Below are 22805 nucleotides of genomic sequence, written 5' to 3'. Positions count from 1 at the left end.
TTGTGCAGAAATGTAAGCATCCATCTGAAATATTGAAGATGATGAAGCGGTCTGTGTAGAAAAAGAAAGTACAAAGATGAACTCCTGTCCGAGAACAGTGTCAGAAAGGGAAAGCCCATGGAGTGTGATATGCATGAACTAAGGGGTAATTTAGTGGGACAACACTTAGTGAGAGACTGCATCTACCTCAAGCAGTAAATACTCTTTGCCCAATGTTATTTTGGTATTTATTGTAAGGAGAAGAGGTAGAACAAAAAAAAAGTCACAAGAATCTTTTGCATGGCACTAAAGTGTTGCTAAGGTGGGCAGAATGTAATGTTGTCCAACTGGTCATTAACTTACAGGCAGGCAGCTGAATAAGTGTGTGTAGTGTGGCTAATTCTATAAAGAGAATATAGGAGAAATACTTAAATGAAATACCACAATAATCAGATGTTGGGAGAAGCATTCCACACGTGTGTTGTGAGGTGAATCCAAGACTCATCGAGCTGGACCAAAGCACTAGGAATGGCTTAGTTTATAACATACTGGGGTGACCTGTACTACACTACCAGCCCTACTTTCCAAACTAAGGGTCATCAACTCAGTCTCATACTAGTGAGATTGGATTGCACAGCCTGAGGAGGAGCTCTCAATATCAACTTCCCCAGTGGTTTGGAACTGAGAAACACTGGTTCTCCCATACTCCACTAGAAGAAATGGGGAGGGAGGAATTTATATAGAGAGAACATATCATAAACAATCATCTATAATTAGGTCCCTTACTGAGAGACAGTGCAATGGGCTATTACAACTAAAGACAGCAGGTACAAGCTTTGTGTAAGAGCAGGCACACACACCTGGTGCTGTTGTTACTTTTTTTTCACAAATGTAGAATGACCTGAAAGATAAAATATATAGATACTGCTGAAGCAGTCTTATAGAAAACCTTGTCTCAACAGTAGGCACTGAGCAGGAGCAGATGGGCTTAACACTTTCTGTATGCTCCCACTTGATTTGGATTTTGGGTAAGTACTCTCTTTGACACAACATCAGCCACTCGATGGGTTCTGTTGCTTCAATAATAAAGTGGTTGTGAGACCTGAAAAAAGAAATAAAATAAACAACTCACCATCAGAGCCATTGTAAGGAGTGTAGAATGGCAATTGAAGCAGATGTAAGTCAGGGTAAGCAAAACTTCCCAATGGGGACACTAATGTGTCAGGGGTTGTCCACATTCCCACCTGCAAATCTCATAGAGTGGATATCAATGGCTAGAGGAAAGAGAAACTGCAAGATGACAAACATGATGAGAGGAGACGTTGAAAATAAGAGAAAGGAGATAAGTTGTTAGAGAAAGAGGAATTTATAACAAGAAAAGATGTTGGCAAATGCCCTAAAAAGGGGCAGTACAAGTAAGATCATAATGAATAGATTGTACAGAACCAAAGAGGCAATCTGGATTGAAGTGTCCATACATGGAAGGGATGATGAATGAAGAAAACATCCAATCACCCTTCCAAGCCATCTAAATATTGGGACAGTCAGAGAAGAAGATGATTCTGTCCCTGTGATAAATAGTATAGGAGTCCAAAACAAAAGTGAGTGAATGGTTCCCACAAGGAGGTAGGGGAAGAAATACATCAAAAGCATATGAAAGAAGACTGAACCACACAGAGCATTTTCAACCAGAGCTGTAGAGTCTGGGATCGGATACCAAAAGAGTGAAAGCAAGGAGTAAAGGGGAGATGGAAAGAACAACCATACTGGGGGCAAATCCACTAAAAACACCAGAAGATGGAGAAATCACTCTGTGGAAAAAGTCCAGGCCTAGGTGAGATAGTTGATCCACCACCAGGGCCTGAGCTTTCAAAACATGATAAATAAACAAATGAATGTGGTGGCCAAGGGCCCAAAAGAGAAAGTCCAGAGACACGAAAACTGAGGTCCCAAGCAAGTGCATCTATATCAAGGTAAGGAAGAAACAACAGAGTAGGGGTTTGAATGGGTCATGGTAAGAAGATGAGACATAAAATGATGGCAAGCTTATCGAGTAGCTACTAGCTCAAAAATGTAAAGACAGAGAAACTTCATCCCTGGATATCAGAAATTGACCAAGTATCTAGAATTGTATTTCACTGGAACAGAGGCAGTGGAAAGATGTGGTCATTGGATTGTTGTCATCAAACACAAAGTGAACAAACAGTGTAACTTGTGTGATACTAACTACAGAAATCCACAGACTGACTTCTGAGCTGTGGAAAGCTCCAAACAAAAGTATGTCTGTGTAATGTTGGGACAGAATATTATCCTGGGTCATGTGAGATTCAGTGAGCCACCACAGCCATAAAAAAGACTCAGGCTGAAAACAAAGGAGATATGAGAGCCCTGGTATCAAAAGCTCAGTATCACAAAGAAATAGGCTGAGCTTGTCCTGCATATGAAGTGAAAGAAATCCTCAAGTGAATAAAATCCAGTATTGGATGGATTCTGCAAAGAAGTGTTAAAAACCTTGGGGAATGTCAGAAACATGGAAACAAATGCATAATCCAGTTAATCCATAAAACTGTGTTTTGGTGGTCCATTTTTGTAATATATACAAATTTTTTTTTGTTAGAAGGTGAATGAGCCAGGTATGGTAATGGTGAATGGGTCTTATGTCAAACTTGTAGAGTACTGGACAAAACCTTTATGGATTAAACAATGGTACATGTGTTCCAAAACTACAAAGTCAATAAAAAGAAAATTGAATTAAAGATAATTCCAATAAAAGTTCTCACTGATAAGTTCAAAATTTAGCACTGTTCTTTCATATAATCAATAACATTAAGGAATTAAACACTACATGATGAATAGTAACAAAATATTAAAACAAAAAGTGCAAAACTTACAGTTAATCTTAAGAAAAAACTGAGATAAGCAGGGCTGAGAAAAGAATAAGCATATGTTCAAATGGCTAGTGCTCACAAGGATTCTTGTGCATGAAGAATGTGCTAACCTCATACTGATAGAGGGCTATAGTCTAATGATGATTACACCATAGATTGGTGCAATACTTGTTGAGATGCATAAGGGTAGAAACTTTGTTCATGACTTGTGGCATGTACAGGAAGTTAAACAGCAGTGTGCATAATGTAATAGCTCTTTGTGATGCAGAATGTTGAATAGCATTTTTTAATGTCTTTACCACTCACAGTTATACTTCCATCACTTTTCTGCAAGTCAAACAACTTAGGTTTAACCTTCATTTTGTTTATCTTATAACCATAAAACATTTCATCTTTGGCTTATCTTTAAACTTTTTAGCTGCTTTCTCAAACATTCTTAAAATTATATTACAGATTCCTATACTCTCCATATTCTTTGTTCCTCTAAGTTATCATATACCTCTTCAATAATTTGTACTTTTGTTTTACTGATCTACAACACCTATTAGTTTTTTAATGAAGTACAATAAGTCTTATCAATAATATTATTTGTCTAAGTAGTATATTCCTCGCTAGAGGTTCCCAATTTTTTCTTTAAATCTAACTTTCATTCATGCCCACACTTGTTATTTCTTCCATCCATTAATCTCACCTAACTCCTTTCTCTTAGGCATCATTTCAACAATTTCTATTACCATTTCTCAAACTACAATGAACACTGCCATATAAATTATACAACTAGAGTATACCAACACGACTAACTGGTACTATTGAACCTAAATTCTCAATCATATACTTTTCATTAGCGAACAGTAAATCAGCTGTTGATGGTTACTGATCATGTCTAATGCATTTATGGAAATCAACGTGTTGATAAAAGTCACTAACAGAATCAACACATTTTGCTGAAAGTATCTCCTCACTTCCTGTAACACAATATCCATTCCAATCATTTTCATGAAAACTGAAGTCCCCAACCATCATTAAATGAGTAACTCCTTTTGTAATAACTGCATTTTTCATCAATTGTAATAGTTGTAACTTTTATACACAACTCCGACTAGCATCTTGTGTTTTGATATTTAGCTTAATCATTTCCTACAGACACCTCAAGTTCTGTGCTATTTAACTTTTAACAGAGTAAAGAAATCAAGAATATTGTGTGCATTTATTACACAAACTCCTATCCCTCCCAGTGGAGAGAATATACAAACTACTGCAGAGCTACCAACACTCACATATTAAAAGAGAGACATAAACAGTTGGGCCTATTCTAATGCTCAAATTCAGCATCACATTGATCTAGGAAATGCACCAGACTGCATCATTTTGCTTCATTGAATAGATAAATTTCAGCACTTGACCATGCACTAAAATTGTACTTTTTCAAATGTCTCACTTAAACAGATTCCAAAAAGTTGACAGCCTTGCTCATTGTGTACATACAGTAGAACTCCTCTCTCTTTGTCATCCCCACTATAGAGTCTAATCCTATAATATTAACATCAGACTTGACCAGAATACATGACTCTGTTACCCTAACTATCTTTTGCCTCCTCGTTACAACTATTTTCCTAAAATCTGTCAACTTAGTTGTTTGAACCTTATGCATTAATATAGTAACAATTTAAAATGTATTCAGTGGTGAAAAGAAATGTTACCATTTATATCATTTTTTTCAACTGAATGTTGTATCATTTTGCTAGGTGTGGCCCTTCTTTTCTCTCTCCAGAGTTGGTATAGGACTTATAAAAAATCCTGTCTTATGGACAGGATACTTCATTCATTCTCCTTTTCTGCATACTACTTCCATTTCGTGTTATCAGATTTGTCTCACCGTTCATTCTTTTGAGTTCTTGAAAAAATTGTTTGTCTATTTTTCTTTCTTTAGGTGCTTTATCAAAACCTACAAACACTTTCCCTAACTCGTTAGACCACCTCTCAGAATTTTAGCTTTCCTTAAAATCTCTTTTCTCTTTGCTACATCTACAATCTTTATCTTCACTGGCCAAGGTTTACCCAAAGGTCTATTCTGAACAAACTCTCCTAATGTAATTATCTGTAATATCTCTAAGTTACCTAATTTCAACATACTCTATATAACTTCTTTGATAAATCCTTCATTATGTTCTCTTCTTACTTATATTTCTTTATTAATAATATTATAATCGATTATAAAATATTGTTTTTCTTCCTCTTTACAAGTTTTCAATTTCATGTTAATCTCATTATCTTTTATATTTTCAATTTTATTCCATCTTCTTTTTATTTTCTGTATCCATTCTTTAAATTTAACAGTCTTGGAACTATTTAAGCTTATAGCTTCCATGGTTTCACTTGTCCAAATCAATTAATCTCATCTCTAAATTTTCTTGAGTCTTTTCCACAGTATTCAGTCTCTTTTCTATCTCATTTTGTTCATTCTTTATATCACTGAATAATTTTAGTGTAATAACCAATACAGAACCACTTCAAGCTGCCTTTGTTTTATCTAACAATATAAATTCACACTCTAGCATTTAAAGGCATTTTTTATATTGCCATACATTAAAAATTCACAATATACTGCATAAGACACTCCTCATCGATGTTTTCACCTCATATAAAAACAGCATTATAATATATGTCCATTTCTCTAGTAATATAACTACTCTTCATATAAAACTGTAGCTTCTCCAATATACCATAATCACTGACAACTTCACTAGTTTTCTTCTCTCCCATTTTACTTCTTGCACTTTTACAAGCTATATTTATTAACTTTGATGATTTAATGTTATTTCTTGATTAAAACCATACAAGTTAACTTCAATTTATAAACATTTTCAAAACTTTGAATTACCCATTGATGATGCATAACACTTACATACACAACACCAATACTATTAATACATTATGTAAATAGTTAGTTACAGTTCATATAAATGTTTGAAGCATCACTTGCCTAGTTTATAAAATATGTTTCACAAAGTTTTCTAAAATGCTTTCCAAAAACAATTTACATAAGACTTTAGTTGGGTTTTTTTCATACTTAGAGTAACTCTTTCTCTTTACAACTGTATTTAAAAATCTCCCAGCCAGAATATGGTATTTTTTTGGGTCATTATTATTTCTAATCAATTATGAAAACTAAATGTAATGGATTAATTTCAACACATTTAAAAGTTCTATAAAAAGCTTAATTTTTTAAAAAATTCTATAACAGGAAAAAGATTATTATGAAGATAATTATACATTGACAGCTTTCTTTGTAATGCAGACCACTTGATATTAGATCTCACAATTTTTGTTTTAAATCTTAGAATTCACCCCTATTGGATTTGTTTTATGGAAACTTGTCACAGAGAAATGAAAAGTTAACATTTTTCTGCACCAGAAATGCATTTCTGATAATACTTACTTCCTCTCACACTTTAGCTTTATCCTGAAGTTTCTCTTCTCTGCCCATCTAAGCATTGGTATGAATCTTACCTCGCTTACTCCAGCATTTATACCCCACTATATTGCCCATAGCAAGTCAAGTCTTGTAATTCTCTCTACCTACGTCAATGTGACCCTATCCAAGATTTGTACATAAGCTCCACATTATTATTTCCTATTCACTTTTTGAAAGGGTCCAAATTAGCAGACTTGGAACTGGCCATTTCATAGTGTGAAAGGAGATAGGTATAGGAAAATGCTAACTTCCAAAACACACTTACCTCCGCTCACACTTAAGCTAGAATCCCACAATGACAAGGTAGAGGGGCCAGTGAGAGCAAGATCCACATAGAAAGCATATGCATAGAAAAGAGGTATGTGAAAATGAGATAAAGTAATAGCATACTAGAGGGGCCACTCTACTTCTAGAACAGGTATGCTCTTTGCCTAGACAACATGAAATGTAATTCCTGAGTGGTAAAGGCCAACTGGCCACAGAGACAAAATCCTAACATCATTAGAAAACGTGAAATCGTCCAGGCCCCATCCAGGCAGGCAAGGTCCCATGTCTTGTCATTGGAATTATAGGGCTGAGATCCAATTTGTATTTGGTCTGGTTTAGTAATGTGGTTTTATTGAAACCCAACCTGAAAGTTACAGAATGTTGTATGTCGAGCCTGTGGAATATTGAAGAAAAGGCAAGCAACACAAATGTGGACAAATCCTTGCCCCAACCTGAAGAAGTACAAAATGCAACAAAACAAACTCAGAATTACAGGATCTGTCACATCTCGCTCAACCTGAAGAAACAGAGATGACCTGGTCTAGGATTACAAACAGCAATCCTAACTCCCCAACCTGAGAGGCAAGGCAACACCTCTTGCCCCCGGAATTATGAGGCGGATGTGGAACAAACTAAGTTCAACCAATAGCACAGGAACTGACACTCCGCATGCAGAATTATGAGGAGTCAAGGACCCTCTTCCATGATCATCGAAATGAAAATAATGACAGAAAAGAAGGCCCATACACAACGCAAGCAGATAACGAAGGGTCATCTCTAAACCAGAATTACAAATAGATTCCCATGTAGGCTGGTCCTGCTCCTACCATACATCTGGGAAAACCATCCAGGGTTATTGGTAGGAGGGCACCCAGTTTTACCTTCTTCTCCTTCAGTGGAATAATGAGTTCAAGCATCACTCAGGAGGAATAGACCTCTGTCCACCACTCCAGTGGCTGGAAACTGAGAGTGGTAATGACTCCCACACTCTGCTAGAAGAAATGGGGATTGGGGGGGGGGGTGCTTGCAAAGGGGATTCCAAGGAGGCAGTGCAGTAGGTGAACCATGTTCCCTATTTTTAAAAACAAACCAACCCCAATTTATTAAATCCAGGGGTCAGCAGGGATGGGCAAAATCCCCTTAAGATTTACTTATGATAGTCCATGAGCAGCGGGCCAGTAGTAGGAATTGTTTGTAGTTTTATAATTGTTTACCACCCAGAAAATGTACAAAATGGTCCTATGGAACACCCCATCTCAATAGAGCTCCTTGCTACCAGGAAAAAATTATTTATTGGTCGACTGGTAGCTATTGTTGATTTGGAAATAAGCATACGTGACCAGGCAACACCTGTCACAGAGTAGGATCCAAATGAAAACGTCAAGAGGGTCCCTGAAAAGAATAGAAAAAACACAAAAGAAATGAAGTCTCTCACCTCTCTTACAAACTAGCCAGGGCATGGAGAACAGCCACAAAGAGTAGCCGAAAATGTTCCTATGAGGCAACCGACAAATTAACAAGATATAGATTTATTAGGCATGGTCCACATACCAGCCTGTACAATCTCCTCCAGCGGGCAACACAACCGAGTCTCCTAGAATATTGAGATATGGCAAATTTGATGAGATGAGACCCGAAGAAATATCTGTTCATCCAATGAAAGCCCAGAGTAAGCAATACACACAAACTGATGAACCCAACCTACCAAAGTGACAGGGCATAAGTCATGTGACACCTTAGGATCCTAAAGGATAAACAAACAGTGACAAGAACCTTGAAAACCTTCAGTGCACTCAACATAACATCAAAGGGCCCAAACTAGGCATCAAAGATGATTCGGACCTAAGTGTTCATAAAAATGAGAAATCAAGGGAAGATGAATAGGAGAGAAAGCCTTATCCCTTTCTCTAGCCGATGAAGTTTTGGGAAGAAAGGACCTACCAGGATACAGAAAAACATAAGTGGAATGGAAAAGAGTCCTGTGAACATCAACTGCAAACACATCAGAATCTTGATGTTCGCTAGCCAACAAGAGAAGTAAATAAATCTTAAGTGAAAGGTGATATAGGGAACTTGGCACAAAAGGTTCAAAGGACAGATGAGATAAGGCATGGAGAACCACTGAGATATCCCAATTAGGAACTTGGAAAGGATGTTGAGGATGGATAACCCAAAAAGGTTTCAGAAGCATGAACAAAACTGGGAACTCAAAAACTTTACGTCTTCCGAAAAAATGAAAAGCAGTTGACAAAGCTGCCTTATACAGAGAAACAGACAAATGTGCCAAACCTTTGTTGATTATCCATGTCAGAAATCTGGAAACATGCAGCACAGTGAGACAAGAAGGATTAAAACCATGTCTGAGAGACCACTGATGATAAGTAAACCATTTCTGTTGATAAACATCCAACGAAGGATGCCAAATGGATCATGTTAATAAAGATGTCACCTGAGAGGTCAATCCCTGATGTCATGCAACAGACAACATAAAAACCAGACGTGAAGCTGGAAAATAGTGATTGCAAGATGAAGAATGTCTGACCAAGGCTGACATAAGAGGGATGGTCAGAGAGGAAGAAGTTGGTGCTCCTGAAGGAGTGGAAACCAAGGCTGACCTGGCCAATATGACATCACCAGAAGAATTTAACAGGACAAGGAGTGAATCGGTGCAAGAACCTCGGATAATAGATGAATTGGAGGGAATGCGTAAAGATGAAAACTCATCCAATCCTGGCCAAGAGCATCTCTGTCTAAAGGCAGAGGGACAGGAAACCAGAAGGAAGGGAACTGGGAATTCCAGTGAGTGGTGAAAGCATTGATCTAAGGCATCCTGAGAAGAGAACAGATCCAATGAAAGGCTTGTGGATGAAGCATCCATTCTGTGGGAAGAGCACTGTTGGGACAATATAACTGATTGGCCACTAAATTCATAACACTTGGAACATGACACACAAGGAGAACAATCTGATGATTGTGGGCTCAAAGGAGAAGATTTAATGTCTTAAAACAAAGAGACCTGAAGTGAGTGCTCCTTTGCTTTGAAATGTAAATGACCACAGTGGAATTGTCTGGGTTAAGCATTACCACCTTCCCTTGCAACAATTTGAGAGCCCGAGACATGGTTCATTGAACTGCTAGAAGCTCTAAAAGATTGATGTGGAGAGAAGATTCCTCTTCTGTTCAGAGACCCTTGAATTCCATATCTCCTACACAAGCTCCCCATACCTGGATAGAAGCATCCATGAAAATATGTATCTCTGAATGTGGAGGCGAGAGAGGGACACCTACTGTCATGTTGTCCCTGTTCAATCACAAGTTAAGATCAACTAGGCTGGAAGTCAATAGAGTCACCAAAAAACCCAGTGCATCCATGCAAATATTCAATTGGTCCTGTAGTGACCACTGAAGGGAAAACATGTAGCCCCAACCCAAAGGAATGAGTGATTCCAAGGATGCCCACATCCCCAAAAGAGATAGAATCACTTGCACCACTGTATAACAAGAATAGCCCATTCCATGGCCTGAAGGAGTAGAGGTGAAGATTGGGCCTGACTGATTTGGGAATTGAAAAATACCCCTAAATGGATGAGGTACTGTGTGGGAGTAAGAACAGACTTCTCCATTTTAGGAGAAACCAGCCTCTCACAGCTTCAGATAAAAAAGTCTGAGTGTGAAGCTTTGCTAAGTAGTGGGAAGGAGTGAGAAGAAGCTCATCATCCATATAATGGTGAGTGTGAATGCCCAATAAGTGAAGATGACATGAAAAGGATCTGACTATCCAGGAAAAGCCATATGAGACAGATGGTAGAGTGCAAAACTGACAAACTTGTCTATCGTACACAAAATGGCAATAATGACATAAAGACTTCACAATCAGAATATGATGATAGGCGTCGGCAACATCTAACTTTGTCGTTCACAGACTGGGTGCAAAGTGCCACTGAAGAAAAAGAAACGACTTTATGGTTAATTAAGGAGGCTGGAGGAACCAATTTTGAGAAAGGTCAATAACAGGTTGCCAATTGCCCATCTTCTTTACTACTATAAACAAATGGGAATAAAAACCTTCAAGAAAGGAGTGGACGCATTATATGGCCTGTTTATGCAGAAGATCCTGGATGGCTTGTGCTCAATGACTGGATGCAAGACAATCCTTGGGGATGGGAAAGACAACTGGTATGATAGACAATGGAGTAGAAGAGATGAAATGAAGAGCCAATCCTCTTGTAAGAACCAGAATGACCCACTGATTGGTGATGAAGGTCTCTCATACAGACACAAACTGTCTGAGCTGAGCCTCCACAGAACCAGACCCTATAGGGTAGTCACCAATGCTATTGTCGGCACTCCATACAAGTGGAGGATACCCACCGATAAGGGTAGAATCTCCCTTGTATTTCGATAGAATGTGGAGCCAACATAGAAGGTCTGGAAACCCAAAAGGGAGATGCAGGAAACCATCTTACAGAAGACTGGGAATGGTGATAGGCCATTGTCGATAATAGTGGAGACAGGCAACATCCAACCCAAGATTCCATGGAATCTGGAATATCTGCAAAAATCAAATGTCTGAGAAAGGAGCTTCTCTGAGATCTCTAAATGCCAAATAATAAAGTCAAATGCTCTCAACAAGGCATCTCTCTCCAAAAGATCCCAGAAACAAAACAACCAATAGACCATTGAGAGAGCAGAAGCTGATAACTTTACCAAAGTAGAAGTCAATAAATAACTGTGATCCTCTGAAAATTAAGCAGTAGATCTATGATAGGCCTCAGACAACAGTGGAAAAGAAGACAAAAACTGCAAAACTGTTGCAAGGGACAGACAAATCTGGGAAAATTGAGTTAGGTTAAGACAAATGATTGCATCAGGCCTAGAACTCCAAATAGGAAGAAGAGGATCTAACCTCTGAGAATCTAAATATGGGTCCTCCAAGAGATGGAAAGCTAATGCACGCTGATCTGATAAATGGGGAGGACAATGCATGGCAGCACCCTCTCTCAATTGATCAGCATATCTCCGAGCATGCACAGCAATGTCTGGCAAAGGTGGAATGACTAAATAATCAGCCAAATGACTTTCCCCCAACAAAGAAGGAGAAGAGTAATAAGTCAAAGGAGAAATGCTCAAGACATTACAAACTTGATGTATTAGTTGCAAAAATGGTGCGGGAGGCGGGATATTCATCTGAGGTTTGTAATTAGTTGTCTGAGCAAAGGAATGAGTCAGAAAAACATAATGTCCAAATTCTTACCAGTCCACCCTTGAGACCACACAAGCTCAGCCTCTGAGCCAACAGGAAAAGAAACATCAGACCTCATGTAAGACTCCATCTCTCTCCGTATGAGAGATTGGACATCTTTCACAGAAAGGGGACCTCCCCCTGATGCCTGGCTACACTAGATTTCAAAGGTGGCAGAGTAGGAGCATTAGAAAACTTCCTGTCAGAAATGTGAATGTGAGAATTCATATTTGAAACATCTTAGAAATTTTTTTAAATTATAACCTCTTTTCTTTGTGTGTGGACAATAAAGAAAATAGAAAATAAACTCAAAACCCAATAAGACAGGTGAAAAAGTGTTGTCCAAAGCATTTATATAACTAAAGTTACACTATACGTAAGAGAAACCTGCAAGCAAGCATGTAAAACCATCATCATAATGTTCTGCCATTGAGAAAAGTGAATAGGAAGTAATAACAGGGAACTTATATATCTGGGATAGAGGCACATTGATGTAGGTGGAGAGAATCACAAGATATAATTTGCTATGGGCAGAGAAGAAAAACTTTCATCTGAATAAAACTAAAGTGTGAGAGGAGGTAAGTGTGTTTCAGAAATCAGCCATTTCTACATGAGGCTCTTTGAATGCAGTATATCACTTTTCTATATTAACAATTACAGTATGTAAAAAAATTCAATAAAATAAGTAAATCCTTAAAATGAAAAGTTATCAATACTCAGAAATGTTTCCAGAGAGGCCAAGATTGTATTCCTTCCAAAACCCAACAGCAAGAGCTAACGTGGACACTGGTAGTTCGACCTTAGTATAGTAGTTGTATGCCAATTTATCTATAGATTTGGGAAGACTTCATTAATTACAAATCAATAGCAGTTGCATGTTCTAAAACTCATCAAAACATATGCAAGTACAAAAGTGATCATGGTCAAACAAAGCATACAGGTCAGTGCTCCTACTACCTTAAAAAGAAAATATTTGCAAACTTGTAAATACACCTAGTCATAATGCTTTAATTTCTTTACAAGTTTCCCTACTTTTATCTTTAAAGTCAGCTACAGACAAAAATCCCAGAATTCTTTCACTGTTCTGATGGTAAGTACATTTTCTAAAAGGGGTATTTTTATCAAATAAAACCAAACAGAACAGTTTTCATTGATCTTTGCTAGTTGACATGGTACATAACTCATTGACCTTTACTTATTATCAAACATTATTTTTTATATGTATATTTGCTGTAGTACATATCATTAAAAATTTTTACTGGTTGTGTGTGGCATATTAATGTGGTGCATTTCTTTCTTTCATTTTTACTAATTGTCATATATGTTAATACAGCACAAATCTTTATGGGTTCAGGTGTCAGGTTGAAATAGTAATTATCTTTCACTAATTCTTACTGATTACTACATGATTAGTTTCAATGTTTTCTACTGACTGTTTTGAGTCATTTTGAAGTATTACATACCTTTCATTGTTTGCTTCTAATTGTCTGGTATTATGACAAAATAGTGCATATCTGCCATTGTTTGTTACTAATTGAATGGTTTCATATTAAAATATGGAATATTGTTCTTTGTTTATTACTGATTAATGATATCATGTTAAAAACATTTACTAATTCAGCATGACACTTGATAATCAATGAGGATTGAGGATAGGTATTTACTCTTTCAACATGACACATAACAGTTGGTAAGAATCAGTGAAAAATATTTAGTATTTCAACTTCACACTTAGCAATCCCAAAGGATCAGTAAAAAATATTAAGATATTCACTATTTCAACATGACACATGGCAATCAGTAAGGATCAATTGTGGTATATGAATATAGCATGGGTTTCTATCTTCTTGTAGTATTAGATATTAAATTTATTCTTTGTTCTGAATATGTGTAGATTTCACAAAACATATGGTCAAGAAAACCATTAACTTGATCTTTTATTCAAGTTATCTTTATTCCTTTGATGTTCTCAAAGTAGGTAATGCCTGTTACAGCTCATGGAGAACATTTCTTAATACAATGTTGTGTAAGAATGTTGACAGCATTGTCCTTCAACAAATATTCAGGGGATATCTAGAGGTTACAGTTCACCTATATTTTAATTCGATTGACTGGTCACATAGATAATGTTTCACATCAGATAAATGAGATGTTTTGATATTAAGAACCTAGAATTTGGCAGTTTGGTCTGGCACATCAATGAAGATAATCAAGTAGAACTTAGATGTCAGTAGTCAGTCTAGTGGTCCAATAAAAGAGACAGTCCAAAGTAATTAAGTAAACTACAAATGTAAAAATTGTTTGTGTTTAGTATATAATAAAAGTTGTTTATTTTTTGCCAAGTCTCATTATTTCATTTAACATTGACTCAATTAGTAAGATATTTAGTACTACTCCATAATAATTATCTTGAGCAAATCTCCTATCATTTAGTGAATGAATATTCAATTCACCTGAATATATCATACAATGAAGGATATTCATTATATAAAAATTAAATTTAGTGATTAGGAAGGATAAATGATAGATATTAACAATTTCAACACGATACTTGACAATAATTAAGGGTCAGTGACAGATATTCACTGCTTCAACAAGGAGTCTAAACTTTGAGGAGAGGTTTAGAACTTGAACTTGATTGAATCTACAAAAACCAAAGATAATTTATTCAGGTGTTCAAACTTTATTATGCATTTTGATAGCTTTCCTTATAAGTTGATTTTTTTAGTAGTAGAATGAAAAGGTTGTAAAATAATGCAATTTCAAACTTGCTTTTTTATAAACTATTTATTGACTTTGGTAATTGTCAATTTGCTGATGTCATGTTTGCTGTTAGTTTGAATTATTTTAAAAGCTTCATCGATAGGCCCATGTGTGTGTGTGACGAGCTAAATTCAATTTGATATTGATGCTTTCTGTCTTTATGTTTTTTAGAGCAGTTAAATTATCTCTCCACTGCATATTTTAGTTATAATTTTTATTCAATTTTACTAAAACCTTGCCCAAAACCCTTGATTAAGTATCATCCTTCCAAAAGATTTATAAATAACTTTTTGACAACAGATTCCAACACCTTGTTAACAACAAAAGACATACTAACAGACCGATAATGAATTATTCATCTTATCCTCCATTTTTTATAAATATAAACAGAGATTATTATGGTGGCAATATTTAAATCATCAGGAATTCTTCTAATTTCAAAAGGCTTTTAAAAATGTGGCTATTTTTTTAGCTACAGTATAAAATCTTTTGTTAATTGCTACTAGACAGTATAAGCTTCAAATATAAGAGACTACAAGGACATATTCTCTTACATGTAATTGTAAAGCAACAGAGCAAGAAATTTCCTTAACCTACTCTTATTTTACAGCTATAATTATATAAGAATATCTGCCAGGTGCTTCAGAGCATAAACATGCCATCTTTATATATATATATATAGCTTACTCACCATTTTCTTTCTCTATAACAGAAGGATCTTCATCTCCACTCATTAAAACAATTGCATATTTTGGAACAGTGACAATGGCTCTCCAGGTTGCCATAGCAACAGGAGGTTCTTGGCAGGGAAGTAATGACCTATTGTTAATACTTGCTCCATATGTGAAGACACAGTCTCTGTTTGAAACACAAAGAAAATACCAAATATGGTATTTAGAAAATGCACGCCTCATTACCTTAAAAACAAATCTCCTTGTATACACAAACTATACAAAATTTTAAATCTGTCTGTACCCCCAATAACTACAGACCTTACTCTAACATTTTCTTCTTACTTTCTTATAGATGGGCAAACATTAAAAATAACACTACTGAATGCAATGAGATAATATCGGTTTCTATCTGAAATTAAAATCAAGTATCGTTTATTATGTAATCTAACAACTCAAAATATCTCTGATGATAAACTAGTAGTCTAAAACTACAAAAATAATAATATAATAGCTAAAATAACTGATTATTGCATGTACATGACACTTTTGAAATTACCCTATAATAGTTATTTATATCAATGTTTTGCTAGTTTTTCCATCAACTGATTAAAGAATAATATACAAAAATTTTCAAATACTTTTAGTAAACATTCAGGCCAAGAAACCCTTTTTTTGTTGTTCATAACTTTAAAATGGGTATTTAAAAAACTCAACAAACAAAAAACTTCATCAGTTGATGAACAGATTTTCAAGCTAATGTTTTCCTAACACTGAAGCACTACAATACAGAACTTGTCAAAACAAACTTCTAATCAATACAGTTATCACTTAATTTTCAATAACATCTGAATATTTATAAAATATTTAAAAAACTATAATAGCCTATTATACATTGAAAACTTCTATTTGATATTTCTTTGAGACTTTTATAGGGAATTCATAAAACTTAAGAGTCAACTAAGCATTCCATATAACTTTGAATTGTTGCTCTACATCAATCAGTAAAGAAGTAATGACATTTTTAGTAGTTCAGCAAATTTTGTGGTAGTCCATTTAAAACAATAGTTAAATCTATGAATCTTGAAGATCACATAATTGAGAATTAAAGTTTTCCACATATCTTCATTACTTCTTTGACTTTTTTGATGAAACAAATTGCAAACTGAATTTTGAAAGAACTAACTTTCATAATAAGGAATTTTTTATTTATTTTAGGTATATGGCAGCAGCCACGTGATTGTTTACATCCAGAAGCAGCATAATACCTAGTTACATGTGGCTAATAAAAGCAGCCTCGTAGGTATTTCAAACTCAACTTTCACAGTAAATGATATTATATAACTTTGAACACTAATATAAAACTATCTCTACTTGAAAACAACTAACAAAATATATATAGGTGAACAATGTTGAAATATATATGGACAAGTCTGATTTTGTGTTCCAGTAGGTCTGCCATGTTCTCTTCATTAACATGGACAAGTAGTTCCAGAAAAGAAAAGGGCTGTTCATATGAATGGTCCATTATGATGGACAGAAAGCCTGAAGATACCGATCACATGCCCTTGATGGGATTGTGTTGATCCTAACTTTCAAGTACTGTGTATATTTTGAGCTTTGATAACTTAAGTACCGTATATACATGTAATTGCATTAAAAGCTATCAATCTCAAGGCATTTGCTTAAAACATTTTAAAAGTGATCATAAATACAAGTTTAATGCCTATAAGACATACATTTACTTATTTTTCTACAGTATTATTTTATAATTTAAATTTATACAGACACATGAGAAATACTATATAATGTTTCATTATTTTTAAAATTTTATTTCCTTACTTTCATGTCTCTTTTTCTAATGTTTAAAACACAATGAGACTTGTTCAAACTATGCAGGGGCAAAACTAATTGGAGGAAGTCAAGAGGTGCAGTAAACACAGATTCAAGACACATGGGACCCAAAATGCATGGAAAACAATTTGGTTTACACAAAAATATTTCTGTTAAAATGAGTATATATATATATCCTAGACGTAGAAAGCACCACTTGTGAAATAACACTTTCATGCTCTATCCAATCATATTTAAATCTTCCTTATAACAGCTTTCAAAGCTGGGTTTCATTAGTACTTGTTCAAACTACATGATGTGATATCATTAAAAGGTAACAAACAAGGAATGTACCAATAAAAGCAGCAAAACAGAGACAAGACAGATAATATATTTTCATGAGATGATACTTCCTTAGCATATAGAAACAATAGGTGGGCCAGCATGAAAGCACCATGTACCATGTTGTAGCACTTCAAAAGTATGCACATTATGTATTTTGTACTTATCATTACTGTGTGTTGTTAGTTACTGCAAAAAAATAGTTTATTAGAAGTTTGTACTCATTATAAGTTGCTGTTTTTCTGTGTAAATTATAAGCATAATTTTGATGGGAATAACCTTAACAGTGTTATGGTAGAAAAGGATCTTGGTGTTTTCGTTGATGTCTCTTAAGCCAGTTAAGCTGTGAGCTGTTGTTAGCAGTAGGACAAATAGGATTTAAGTTTTATTGACAGTCTAAAGAGGTTATAATTTCATTGTATAAGTCACTTTCTCTAGGCCACATGTGGAGTATTGTGTTTAGTCTTGGCCTCCTTACCTCAAGAAAGATATTGAATTGTTAGAAACAGCTCAAAGAATGGCTACTAGATTGATACCTAGGATGGAAAGGTTGTCATACCAGGCCAGATTAAGATCTATGAAACTGTTTTCTCTTGAGAAAAAGAGTCAGCAAAGATCTGATTGAGGTGTTTAGGGATGTTAAAGGAATTGATAGTGTTAATACATCATTTTTTCTTCAAAGTTAATGAGGCGAACATTAAAACTAGGGGATGCAAATACAAATTTTGGCAGGGTAGAAGCCACATACCCCTCCCCCATTAGTGGATCTGCTAATAGAACAGTTGACTTTTGAAATGGATTGCCTTCATATTTGGTGAATGCAGTTAAATTTAAGAGAGTTAAAGGAAATGACTGATACATATTTAAATGATAAGAGCTGGCTTTGAGGTTTTATTTTAATTTTTTAGTTTAGTGTTTGGAACATTCTTAATGGACCAACAAGCCTCTTGTTGTCCTTAAATGTTATATATTAAATCTTATTCTGACATTTTCAAAGAAACATCTATGAACTGTGGGTTTATCTTGTAGGAAAATCAAATTTGGAATTATATTTTATATGAAAGAGTTAGAAAAATTACACAACTTGAAATTATATATATATATATATATTTAGTCATGATCATTAATTGTATGTACTACTGATAGAAAGTTGATTATGGACTGCACTAGCTAGATTTCCTTTGGATTTATCCATCAAAAGAAAAAAACCTACATATCTGCTAATTATCAAATGGTACCTTTACATATGCCTCTATGAAAATCACAATGGTAGTGTAATCATGACTTATTTATAATTTAAACAAGATTTCCCTATAAAATAATCATATAATTTCACAAAATTTCATTTACAAAATGAATTTTACAAGAGAATGCAGCAAACTTGTTTATGGAATGTGTATTTAAGTAGATTTATGCATTAACATAGACCAACTGATAGATTTAAAAACATATATATATGTATATATAGACAAATGTATACATATAGGTACAATGACAAGCTAATAATATTTCAATCATCAAAATAAAATTTTGTTATAGGACATAACTAAAATTGCCAAACTATTTTACTACAACCAGAAAAAAAAATTATATTTCAAATTTGTTTTAGGAAATTATTATACTTAGCATTTGATTATACATGTATACTGACCTCCCATCTTGATCTTTGACCCACAAGAGTGATGATCCTTCAGGTTTGGTCTGATAGTGTATTTGTATTATTTGTGGGAATGTATGACCACATCTAACTCCTTCCTTCCAGATCTTCAAGGCCCATTTTTCCAAACTAAAACAAAGATCCTCTTTCTCTAACTTTACTACTTCTTCTACATTTTTGTCAGCGTTCGTTAACTTGAAGTGGGATGAATAAGTACTATCTATAAGACTAAATGTGTTCAAACTTTGAACTTTAGTAACTGTAATATCACAACAGTCCAAGATACATTCAAAGTTACTAGTTTCAGTCTCACTTGTAAGGACACTGAAATTATCATTCCTTATTACACCACTTAATAGCTTACTTGGTTGTTCTTCTGTTTGCATGTGCTTAAAACTCCATGTAGATGACTGTGTTGAAATTACAGTATCTGGTGTTGTATCATCTAAGCCCTTTAAGTTCAAAAGTGCATTGGGGTTCATCTGATCTTCTGACAAACAGAAGTCAACATCTTCAATACCTGGTTTAGACTTGGCAGTGTTGTCAATTCCACTTTCTAAAAAATTACAGAACCCTTCTTCTTGCTCAAACACACATTTTTCAGGTGAAATGGTGCACTGTTTCTTAAATTTGTGATTGTCACTAAATATGTTGTGTATTTTATCTCTTTGAACATGATGAACAGATTTGTGAAATTCACAATATGCTTGAAGATTTGCACAGCAACCTAATACAGGCATTAAAGAATCATGACAGTCAACATTTCTGAAAGTTTCTGTATAATTTAACTTTTTTCTGGACTCTTTTATATTATCACCCTTTCTTTTTCCTGTCTTTAAAATAGTTAAATTCTCACACTTTAGTGAATGGTCTTTCCACTGATTTTCTGTATAACAAGACACATGGCATTTGTTAAATGATTTTGACACAGGTTTGTGTGGCACATCAGAACTTGTTACTATTCTTTGTCTCAAATTGATATTCTTATTATGACTACCAGTAATCTTCTTCAATCCTTCATTTGAAACATTTTCTTGACAATTCAGAAAGTTCTGATGACAAGGATTAGCTATAATATTATCTTCTACTGTATTCCAATACACCTGACTTAGATTAGTAAATTTATCACCTGATAAACCACATTTTTCACAATTCTGATTAACTGGTTCAAGAAAAAGTGTCACACTTCCAAAAAAGACTTTTTGATCAAGTTCACAATCTAACTGTATTACATAATGCTTAACCAAAATTTCACTTGTATTGGCCATCAAAGGCAGGTCTTTCTCATCCACTTCATTCATTACGAGTTATATTACAAGTATGATTACTTAGGTGGAAGACACAGTTCAGGTAAATAATGGTTACTTGAATACATAATTCTGAGATGGGCCTGTCTTGCTTATAATGGATTCTTAAATGCCTCTCAATGTTCAATGAAATGTAAACATTTCAAAGAGCACAAAGTTGTTCTAAAGCTATAGGAAATATAGGACTGGTATTACATTCAATTATTAACTGTAGTAATTGGAAGCCAAAATAACATCAATTGATTTTATGTAATATCACCTTTTTTGTTATATAATAATCACACACATTTGTAGAAAAAGCAAGTCAATTTTTTAAAAGCAATGCATCATTAAACTGGCAGTGATGTTAAGGTACATATAACCTTAATGGCAAGGAACTGATGACTGTAAACCGTAACTTATGATTCTGTTTTTGCATTCAACTTATTTATTGGAACGTCAAACACTGTTATTGTCAGTCCTCAATCAGATATAACAATATGCAAATTTTGTAATCATAATTTGTTTCTTACAAAAACATAAAGGTTAATAGATTTCTGTTGTCTTGAAATCATATAAACACTCTTTATTGATATTCATTAAAACCATTTTGTGCATATGTATTCACAGGTATAGTGCTTTTAGTTAAAATATACTTATAGTTATACTACAGTCTACAGGCTGAAGCTATAGAATTTGAAATGCGTAATCCATTGCACATGCTATGTCATATATGAAGTTAATACAATACGAAAACTTTAAATTACAAAAGAAGGCATATAATAAATATTTTTATACAAAAGTTGCAAAATGCTCAGTTTAAATTGTCAGTGCTTCAGAATTATATGCTCTAGTTGTTCGGCATCTGTTCCGGAAAATACTGAACACAGATACATGTATCAGTAGTGTAGACTTAAATTAGCGTAGCACTAACAGTAAATCATATTATTATTATCAAATATTTCCGACTCATGCGTCAGTACCATACCACAATCAATCACATTTAATAAGTGATTCATCATACGATGCACTTGTTTCATAGATATTTTTTCCATGTTGTAATAAGAATTATTCTTTAAAACAAAGATACAAAAGCAAACAAATATATTTTAACTTATATTCATAGGTAGAGTAAAATACAATATTCATTTTTTTCTTTATCCAACGCTCGCGAGATGCTGCAATTAATTTGTCTGTAACCTAAGTTAGCTGTTTATTTTTTGAATTAGCGTCCTCTTGAAATGTTAATAACTAAATTACAGTTATAAAGAACAAAATAATTGAATTTATTTTACGAAAGTACAAAGACAATATTACCCCTCTAAAACAGGCTAGTATAACCTAATAAAAAACAAAACAAAACTACATTAGAATATTTTGGCTGTGATTACAGGTTACAAATGAACATGGCTCATGGATAATTCGAAAGAAAATACTATCAAAATATTACTTTCATATTGGTTAAGCCACGAAATTGTAGTAGGGTATGAGGAAGGAGGGGGAGGCTAAATTCCAAATACGTTAGATACATGTACTTAAGATCATGTATAATTTTAAACAAGTATAAACTCTAATTCTTAAAAAAAATAAAGTTACGGATTATCTTAGTTCAATATTTTATTTTAAAGTAGATCTAGGCAGTGTGTTAAACATGTTAAACAGTTTACGACAGACTTCTGCCATTTTTCTTGATTTGGAGACAAAGTTTCTGGATCCATGCTGAGCCCTTCATGAAGTTTATATTTTCTGAAAAGAAATGATATAATAAGGCAGTCTTTCAGTTTCTTTTTCTGGTGCTCCTGAAGCATTATTTGATGGTATCCAGTCACTAGAAAAATCTGTTACTATATGACTTAATGCCAATATGGCAAAAATGGCTTTCTCTCTCAACATGGTGTTCAAAGATCCAGACATTCGATAAATGGACAAGGTCTCCCTGTGTGGAACAAGACAATCTTTCGGTTTTCCGTGTTTTTGACACAGATGGCGTAGTACAACAGATAATGTTTGATGAATACCTCAACTGCAAGCAGTTCTTTCTTTATTTTGCAGTCTCATCGTTCTGGAGCCATGAGCACAAGACTAGCATATTGTGCTATCACACATTCCACTCTATCTTGCAACTGTGATAACACTGCTCCTACTACTCATTGCTGGGAGCAGTATCTACTAAGAACTCTCAGTTGTGTGAGGATATGCCAGCACTGAAGCTTTCACTATATATATTAGGCACCTTTCCTTTTGCAGTCCCTTCAGTATAAGTTCATTAGTCTTTCATAAGTGGCAGGTGCATTACACAGGCTTATTGTCATATGTGAAACTCGTACAAGCCATCTGAAATACTGTAAGCAGAATTAGCTCTGCTCTTGTCTTCCAGTTTGACTTGCCAGCATCTGAATGCC

General features: G+C 34.6%; 1 protein-coding gene across 3 annotated transcripts in view; it reads right to left on the bottom strand.

Annotated features, from left to right (window-relative positions):
* LOC106464056 (aminopeptidase O-like) overlaps window positions 1-21774 on the bottom strand; it is a 57946-nt gene extending 36172 nt beyond the window's left edge. For 2 of the 3 annotated variants that reach the window (XR_002611632.1, XR_001291096.2), the window contains exons 1-3: window positions 19112-21627; window positions 15306-15472; window positions 12568-12679 (exon numbers count right to left, since the gene is read on the bottom strand). Coding sequence is in view for 1 of the 3 variants with exons in the window: in XM_022391717.1 (XP_022247425.1) it covers window positions 12568-12679; window positions 15306-15472; window positions 19112-20418 (1586 nt within the window). In the remaining 2 variants the exon portion in view is untranslated. Of the gene's footprint in view, window positions 1-12567; window positions 12680-15305; window positions 15473-19111; window positions 21628-21720 lie in introns of those variants that run through there. The other variant, XM_022391717.1, reaches the window with a different exon arrangement.
* Between the last annotated feature and the right edge of the window lie 1031 nt (window positions 21775-22805).

This window comes from Limulus polyphemus, unplaced genomic scaffold (genome assembly GCF_000517525.1).
Source record: "Limulus polyphemus unplaced genomic scaffold, Limulus_polyphemus-2.1.2 Scaffold1550, whole genome shotgun sequence".
Classification (NCBI taxonomy): Eukaryota; Metazoa; Arthropoda; class Merostomata; order Xiphosura; family Limulidae; genus Limulus; species Limulus polyphemus.
This window is presented reverse-complemented; position numbering and strand designations above follow the sequence as displayed.